This window comes from Helicoverpa zea, chromosome 14, assembly GCF_022581195.2.
Source record: "Helicoverpa zea isolate HzStark_Cry1AcR chromosome 14, ilHelZeax1.1, whole genome shotgun sequence".
NCBI lineage: Eukaryota > Metazoa > Arthropoda > Insecta > Lepidoptera > Noctuidae > Helicoverpa > Helicoverpa zea.
This window is the reverse complement of record NC_061465.1, coordinates 4,167,353-4,176,599: the sequence shown is the minus strand read 5'-3', so window position 1 is coordinate 4,176,599 and position 9,247 is coordinate 4,167,353. Positions and strand designations below refer to the sequence as shown.

Below are 9,247 nucleotides of genomic sequence, written 5' to 3'. Positions count from 1 at the left end.
TAGCTAGGGTTACCACCGTCTCGTATCCGCGTTACACGTGAAGAACCTCAAAAATATGTCTAGAATTTGGGAGGGGTCCGTAGAGCCAAAGCCTAATGGGTCTGCGAGATTGTTATCGAGGCTCTGTTTTCTGGTTCACAAAGGGCTCCTAAAGAACATATGTGAGTTTTTGGTGAAAAAAGGCCCCGAGTCCCAGAGGGGGAAATCATTTGATGATTGGGACCTATGCATCATCACCCGAGCCTTTTCCCAACTATATTGGAGTCGGCTTCCAGTCTAACCGGATGCAGCTGTGTACCGGTGTTTTACAAGGATCGACTGCCTGTCTGACCAACTCAACCCAGTTACCTGAGCAACCCAATACCCTTGAAGACTGGTCGTCAGACATACTGGCTTCTGACTACCCGTAACGCCTGCCAAAAATGTTCAATGACAGTCGGGATCTACTAAAACAAAATAATAAGTGATGACCCTACTCTGTGTTCAAAAGGATTAGTAAACATAGCGACGCCGAATGCCAAGTTACGGTCGTCGTGACCGATCCCCACTCTACCGGTGCATCTTAAGGCTCCTTCAATCTTTTCAATTACTTTTACTACCAGTATTTCTGCAGAAAAGTGTTCATTTCAGTTAATATTTGTTTGATTTATGAAAATTCTATTAGTTGTTTGAAAACTTCTCCGCTCCGCTCTGGCGAAGTCTAGGCTTAAGTTGTTTCATAAGAGGGATGAGAGGTAACTAATCCAACCTAGGTACGGCTAATCGTTAAGACAATGCACCATTAAAATGCAAACATGTCAGTTTGATTAAGATTACAGCTGCAATATAAATAATTCAAGATCGGTTTATTGATTAGGTCCTTAGTTTCTTGTTTAAACGCAGAATAAACATTTTAATAAAATCTACGATTGTATTTATTGGATCTGCAAGTACGTAACTACTTATTACAGGATAGGTACCTGCCTCAGTTAATTTTAGGTACTGATAAGTACCTATCGATAACTAGGTAATGTGAATAACGAGTTGAGATAAGATTAATATAATACCATTGAAAACATACACCTTACTTACCGAAAAGACATGCTTTAATTTCTTACCATATTTACGTATTATTATGCCCATGTTCAATGAGCATCGTCATCATCCTCCGAGCCTTTTCCCAACTATGTTGGGGTCGGCTTCCAGTCTAACCGGATTCAGCTGAGTACCAGTGCTTTACAAGAAGCGACTGCCTATCTGACCTCCTCAACCCAGTTACCCAGGCAACCCGATACCCCTTGGTTAGACTGGTGTCAGACTTACTGGCTTCTGACTACCCGTAACGATGAGTATCGTGTGGTCATTTAAAAATACCTTAAGCAGAATCCGCAATTTATGATATCACTATAAAAATATTACTTTCCATAATTGACCGATAAGTTAAACAAACAAACGGGCGTATACGCCTTAAATATAGTATTTTTATCTTTCACCGTTAATATGTTAATGTGTCCGCGCGACGTTCAAAACATTATCTAGCTGCGCGCACGCCGTACGCTACAACCGATTTGTTTTTACATAACAATATAATCAATTTATTCAATTTTATTACGAAGAAACACGTTTCTAAGTGCCGAGTTTTTTAATTTATTAATCTATTATTAAACTGTTAATGTTTATTTAAGTTGTTAAGTGTGTAGTGAAACAAATGTGCTGTGTTATTTATATCTCATAAGTTAAAGTTAACAGAGGTAAGTTATGAGGCTAATTAAAATCTATAGAGGTTCTATTGCTTGCATAGTTGCCATATTAATTAAACCTGCGAACGATTAATTTATAGCTACAGTGTAGGTTTGTTGATGTAATATGTATTTAGAGATATCCCAGATGTAAGTAAATGGATTAATTCAGTAGCAACTTTGTAAAAATAATGTGATTAAAATATTACCGAACGATAGGCATCCTTATCTAATCTGATTTGGACCGAATAGGTACTTGCCTTTTATAAGTATCAAGTAGGACTCTTATTACCTATAATTTATAGACATTATCTGTCTAATTAAGTACCTACCTACTTCAATAGTGTTTATGCACTTGTTGCTTTCGAATGCGGGGACTTTGCGCCCCACCCAACCATTTTTTTAATGGGATTTTATCAAACGACTCCTCCCCGCTGTGGGTTAGCAGCGTGAGGAAGTGTCAGACTCTTACTGACTAAAACCCATCATGTTCATACCATCATACTGTAACTCTTTCGTACAATCCCGCAGCTCCGTAGCCCCACCGCCCGGGGTGATATCACTTTCTGATCGTCAAAAAACGCTCTTCATCCTTAGTTCCTCCAGGAGATTTACTAAGGTACACCATAAAATTTACCTCGAATCGGAGATCCATAACCACATTTCCCTGTTGAGGCACCGACATGCAAACATCGGAAACTTTGAGAATATAGCAAATAATGATGTACTTATCGAAAACTTGTTCTTGGTAAAATCCCCAACATAGGTACTCTTGCAAAAACGCTGATTGAAGTGAGTATAAAAAGTTTCCCAGAGACTTGGAAAATGATCTACTCATCATAATCAGTGACTAAGTAGGGTAAACTGGGTACGGTTGTGCCAGGGTACGGTAGTGACAGTCGCAATTGTAACGAAACTATACGTAATACGGGGGAGGGTGTGAGGGAGAAAGACGTGGCTCACAAGCCTAAACACGTTCCCCAATATTGCGTTAGCCGGCGCAGGACGTTGACGTAAGCAGGAGCCCACATTGCTTTTCAACAATCAAAAGTAAGTATTTTTGTTCGATTTCTTTTCCTAATTACTGTTATTTTTATACATAAAGATTATCTTGTTATTTTTTTCTTTAAAAGTTGAACATTAACATTTAATTACAAGTGATTTCTTTTTACGTAAAGTATTTGGCAAAATCATGGCGATTTTTTGTTTTCAAAATGATGCGTTGGGTACGGTTGTGACAATTTTTTGGGTACGGTTGTGACGAATATCTATACATATAATAAATCTCATATTATTATTTTTTGCTTTTAGATGTCCAGAATACGTTTGTGGAAGACCGAAAGAGTGCAGTGTGATATCAAAAAATATAAAGATGCCGATGAAGAAATGAAGCAAGGGATTTCGTATGTGTAGCTCAAGCTACAAGCCTTTCTACAGCTACAAGTTTTAACACAGTAAATGTTTTTTGTTGATTGTTAAAATTATGTTTGTAAGCTTATTATGTTAAACATTTCTACAATAAAAGATATTATAGACCATTTTGATATATGTTTATGCATGTCACAACCGCCCTTGGTATGTGGCCGGTTGTGACACTTTCCCATTTTTTTTTAAATCGATCTTATGGGTAAACCATAGTATTAAGGAGCAATATATTAGTGTTTTTACGTACACAAATGTCTAAATTTCGATACAAGTTCCTTTTTTGCGAGCTAATTAGTAAAATAACAAAATTATTGGTGATCAAACGAAAATTGGCACAACTGTACCCAATCTACCCTACCTACCTAGCCTGTACAATATTAGCTCACACTATCAGGTGAGCCTCCCATAAAGTATGTCGTTTCGCAAACCACTCTTGTACTTAAGACTTGCAATTTGTTAAAGCACTCTTGCTTTCTGCATATCATTACTGCACTTTTCTGTAAGGTACCCAGTATCTACATAATATGTATATCTACTCTTGGTGGGGCTCTCAAGAACCCGTTAGTGCCAACTTTCTAACAATCGACTCTATTGAGTTGGTTGAACATTGTTTCAGACGAAATGTATTTCGTTTCTCTCGATAGTGTGTGCTATCGATCTAGTTGGCTATCATTTTTGACACAAGTAACGACTTAATTCATCATTAATGATCCCATCAGGGAATAAGTATTAAGTTTTAACAGGTAGCCTTACTTATTAAAAGTATCACATTAATTTCCAGATTGCGTGCAAAAATGGCTCAACCTGGTTATGAAATTAAACCGATTCAAGCAGCGGACACTGAAGATGTAATGAACTTGTTGAGAAAGTAAGTTGACTTCGTCAAGCCTTTTTGCGCACTTCCCCAACCATTTATATAAGCAGATGCCAAAGCAGTCTTTCATTGTTCACTCGAAAATATTTTAATAGATGGAGATAGAAAGATCACTCAGTAGTTTGGCTTCGACAGGCCCTTTTAATGATCCTCATAGTCATTACGGATATCTTCTTGAAATTCCAAGGGCCAATTTTATGTCCCTTAAGTGAAGACCAATGCAGGACGAATACCAATAAGCTCTTTATCTTATTCTAGAACATTCTTCATCGACGAACCGATGAACCTAGCTGTCGGGCTCTGCAGTGAAGGGACATGCACCGAGCTAGAGAATTACTGCAAGAAGGCCTTGCCAGGCGATGGTTGCTCCTTCAAGGCAGTTGACAAAGAAGGCAATATTGTTGGAGCTATGGTTAATGAATTTGACACTTTAACCGAGGTGGGTAACCTATACCAATGGCACCTAAAGAACTCTAAGTAACTCACTCTCAAGTAATTCACTCCATAAGCATGCATTGAATCATTGCTGGGCATAGACCTTAGCTAAAGTACAGTTTTCACCAAATAACTTTGCCTTTCCCACGGTAGCTAGTGGTAACTTCAAACTTTATGATACTTAGACAGAATGTACCAACGGACAACTTAAAGGGGACATAGATGGTTTGCCGAAGCCTCTACAAAAATGGACTAGAACCTATGTGGTTTAAGCACATTATATGTAGACTCAGTTTCAAATAGGACTGATGATGATTATGTACTATGATCCAATATCATTTCAGGGAGATAACGGCAGCGGCTACTTACAAATGGCAGAAAACTGTGCAAACCCTAAATTCAAGAAGATTCTCTACGTGTTGGCGAAGCGGGAGGAAGGTGCTAGGCTCGCGGAGAAATTCCCCAATGATGACAAACTGCTGGATGTGAAGATCGCGGCCACCGACCCTAACTGGAGGAAGCGGGGCATCATGAACGCTTTGTTGAATGAAACAGAGTAAGTGTTGAAAACCGTGCACAATCTTTGAAGCACAATTACGTAGAACTGCTGCCTTTGTTTTTTAATGTGATTTGCATAAAAACAAGTCAGTCAACACGTCAAATCTACCACAAAACTGAGTATAGTGGCAATCCGTAACCGTTTCATTATGATGTAAATTAATGTTAACACCAGCTGTCAAACAGCATATAAGTTCTGGTTAAGTACCCCGCATTGAAGGACAGTTATCTATACATATAATAAATCTGTAAAAAAACTGTGTCTGTACATTGAATATATTAAAAAAATAATAATTGGGTGGGGTTTAGAAACAGTAATGGAGCACAAATCCAAAAAAAAAATTCTGTCTGTTTGTCTGTATGTCTGTATGTCTGTATGTCTGTATGTCTGTTTGTTTGTACACGCTAATCTTCCGAACTACTGAACGGATTTCAATGATTTTTTCTTTGTTGTATCAGTATTAGGCCTGGTCAACATATAGGCTATAATTTATCTTCGAAACTTGAAGACCTGATGCAGAACTCCAACAGACCAATAAAACTATAAGAGATACAAATATGGTGCCGTGGCAAAAATTGTTTCATTTGATGAGCATTTTCAGCTGAGATTATAAATTTTAAGATCTGGAACACCTGATGTGGAACCCCAAGAGCCCAGCTTCTCTGTACCATATACAGGTATGCCGTTTTAGCAAAAGTTGTTCAATTTGATAAGCACTTTCTATTGACTTATACAAATTGAAGATCTAAAACACCTGATGTGGAACTCCAGGGGCCCAGCTAGACTATAGCATATAGAGGTATGACGTTTTAGCAAAAGTTGTTCAATCTGATAAGCACTCTCTGTTGACTTATAAAAATTGAAGATGTAAAACACCTAATGTGGAAACCCAGGAGCCCAGCTAGACTATAGCTTATAAAGATATGACGTTTTAGCAAAAGTGGTTCAATCTGATAAGCACTCTCTATTGACGTGTAAACATCGAAGATCTGGAACACCTGATGTGGAACTTCAAGAGCAATACTACACTTGAAATGTATAGAAATGAATGTTATGAAATAGGTATAGTGAATCAAAATAAGTAATTAGTCCGTCTTTTAGATAACCCTAAAATAATGGACACGCATTTTTCTTTTCTCTCTCTCACAAACAAATAATAACGAAGATACAACAACGCTTGAATTTCGTGTTAAGTCACTGCTTAGTACAAATTTTACATACCTAGACGTGGCGTCACGAGCCTCCACTCTCTAACTTTGTTGCGTTTTATCTTCATTTTTATTTTGTATATCTCTTCCAGACCTCGGGACTACAGAGTTCCAAATTTTTGGAAGGCAAACGTGGGGTCGAAGCCAACACGCTGAAGCCCTTTTGAGACAACTTTAATGAAATGGTGACACAAAACCGACGATTATCCCTTTATACACTATAGAAATGAACCCAAGGACAATCCCCGGTGGACGTCGTTAAAAAAAAGACAATCCCCGGTTCTGTGCTAAACTATTGCTAACTATGGAGGAAAACTACTTGGGCTATTTTGATGGGATGTTAGTGGATGACAATGTATTAGGTACATGTAAAAACGGCAGGTGGAGACTCGCCACCTCACTTACTGTAACCAGTCACTGAATAGCAACAAGAGGGCAATAGGGACATGAGCGGCTGAAGGGTGAGGATACCTCGGCGGACTTTAAACGCGGATTACGCGCTCCCTGTGCTTACCATGAGGCACCTACCCTCCGAGCAGGGCCACTAATCCTGCTCTAGCGACTCCACTCTGGACGGCCAAGCCAAGCCAGAGGCGTGAGACCTACCCCCGTCATGGTTCACTCCGACCGGCCGGAGATGGGGGACAGTATACTCTCCCTGGAGAACTCAGTATATATAGCCCCGCGGGGTCGCTACTCCCCGTCATCAGCCTCAGATGTCTTGCGGTGCCTATATCTCATTATTATTGTCGTTATTATCTCAAGAGCCTTTGTCCCAATTATGTTAGGGTCGACTTCCAGTCACGATGCAACTGAGTACCAGTGTTTTACAAGGAGCGACTGCCTATCTGACCTCCACAACCCGGTTACCCCTTGGTAAGACTTACTGGCTTCTGACTACCCATAACGACTGCCAAGAATGTTCAATGACAGTCGGAACCTACAGTTTAACATCCCCTCCAAATAACGGTCATTGGTATCCAAAATATACGTAGAAAGTACATACGAACTTAGAAAAGTTGCATTGGCAGGCACTTGCCAGACCTGGAATCAAAGACGCACGCTCATACTTGAGAGATTGGTTCTCTACCCACTAAACCACCACGAATTCCACTAAGTCACCACGACTTTGTCATCTATTTAATGTTTTTTTACGAAATAATACCTACGTGTAATATTTTTGCCACACACAACTTAAATGCGGTCTAATTAGAATCACTACTTTTATCCCTATGGTCACGTCTATTGCGACTATTCAGATCTTTGATTTTGCTGACCCCATAGTCGCTGGCATAAGGGACAGGATCCGCGTACGAAGTCGCGGGCAGAAGCTAGTCCAGAATAAAAATAAAAAATCCTCCTAAAAGTCAATCTATAATTTCAGGAAGCTAGCAAAGCAGCGCGGAGTTCGAATTCTCCGAATGGACACGTCCAGTGCCTACTCAGCGATGGCCGCAGAGAGGCTCGGCTTCACCTGCATGTACTCAGCACCATACAACGAGATCAAACTCGACGGTCGCCCCCTTATCGTGCCGGAACCGCCGCATGTCGACGACAGAGTCTACATCAAGATAATGTTCGATAAAAACAACTAACAACAAATGTATTGCGACTGAAAACTCTTTAGATAAGTTATTGAAACATGTGACATACCGATAAATACGTAACTGTATGTATTATGAAATTTTATTTCATCGAATTTTATATCTCGAAGTTTTTTTTACCTATTTTCCTCTTTAGAATAATCGAGTTCTTAAAACTGGCTACGTCCTATTTCTGAAGTTACTGCAGGCCTCTGTCACTCGACGTACTTGCGCGCGATAAATGCCTACCGCTCGCTGGGTTACCGGTAACCCCACGCGGCTCAGGGCTTTCAATAGTCACACGCGCCGCGCGCGCTCCAATATTATTATTTTTATTTCGTGGCATGTTATGCTGTTGGTTTTTAGTAGGTTTTTTAAGCTACCTAACAAACTGACAGATTATTTTGAGTTGTGTTGGTTTATATGCGACTATTGTAAGATTTAGAAACATTTTATATTTATGAACTTACTAGCTTTTGCCCGCGACTTCGTTCGCGTGGAATAGTGACTTCCGGCAGATTTTTGGTTTTACCCACATAGTTCCCGATCTCGCGGGATTTTTGAGAAGTTCCCGCTCCCGCAGGATTTTTGGGATTAACGCCATCTATCTACGGAGCATAGGAACAGCTCGACATTTGACCAATAGATGGCACTGTATGTCCGTAATAAATTTTATTTTTTATTTTTATTTTTTGTAATAAAAACTATCCTATGTCCTTTCTCAAGTTTCAAACTATGTCTGTACCAAATTTCACACAAATCGGTTCAGTAGTTTAGGCGTGAAGAAAAGACAGACAGACAGACAGAAAGACAGACAGACAGACAGAGTTACTTTCGCATTTATAATATTAGTTTGGATCTAGTAATTCTATTTTTTTAAGTAAATTAATACTTATCTACTTTATGTTTTTAACGACAGAGATCATTAGGTACTTATTTTACTTTAGATACCTACTTAGTCATATGAACTGTATTGTGAGTTTTGTAGCTCAAAACACATCTCGAGTGTAAGTAGGTATAGTTCTGGTCCAACTTAATGACGACTCGGAACATTACGCGTGTCGCTACGCAGAAACCAATTTTAGGTATGTATCAACACTCGACGGAGTTGTACCATATGGGTATGGCACTTGTGCTCGAAAAATAGTTGGAAACCGCCTTTGATTTTGACGAAAGCTTTACTTAAGTACTACTTACCTACCTATGCTGTAGTACTTACCTATGCTTACGTATTAGGTAATATTTAGTAATATGTACCCATACTCCATTTTATATAGTAGGCAATACAAAGTTAACTAAAGAAAAATATTCTTGATATTACTTTTTGTTTAAAAACTCAGTTTTAAAAAAGGCTATCTTAAAATAAGCGTAACTTTGTTTTCCTACTTAAATATTAATAAATTGTAAGAAGCAACCCTAAGCACGGCCACGGCACGGTTGCGGTC

General features: G+C 39.1%; 1 protein-coding gene across 1 annotated transcript; it reads left to right on the top strand.

The window, feature by feature from the left end:
• The first annotated feature begins 1,484 nt into the window (after positions 1–1,484).
• Positions 1,485–7,923, top strand: LOC124636290 (arylalkylamine N-acetyltransferase 1-like). Its single transcript, XM_047172325.1, has 5 exons — positions 1,485–1,730; positions 3,925–4,011; positions 4,276–4,456; positions 4,797–5,008; positions 7,604–7,923. Exons 2-5 carry the CDS (start codon positions 3,938–3,940, stop codon positions 7,812–7,814), a joined length of 678 nt encoding a protein of 225 aa, XP_047028281.1. The 5' UTR covers positions 1,485–1,730; positions 3,925–3,937; the 3' UTR covers positions 7,815–7,923.
• The last annotated feature ends 1,324 nt before the right edge of the window (positions 7,924–9,247 follow it).

What these genes read in the sequence shown, in the direction of transcription:
- LOC124636290 (XM_047172325.1), top strand. Translation starts at nt 3,938, where the DNA reads ATGGCTCAACCTGGTTATGAAATTAAACCGATTCAAGCAGCGGACACT. An exon ending in GTAATGAACTTGTTGAGAAA is followed by an intron (nt 4,012 to 4,275) that starts GTAAGTTGACTT and finishes ATCTTATTCTAG; the next exon opens with AACATTCTTCATCGACGAAC. An exon ending in AATTTGACACTTTAACCGAG is followed by an intron (nt 4,457 to 4,796) that starts GTGGGTAACCTA and finishes ATATCATTTCAG; the next exon opens with GGAGATAACGGCAGCGGCTA.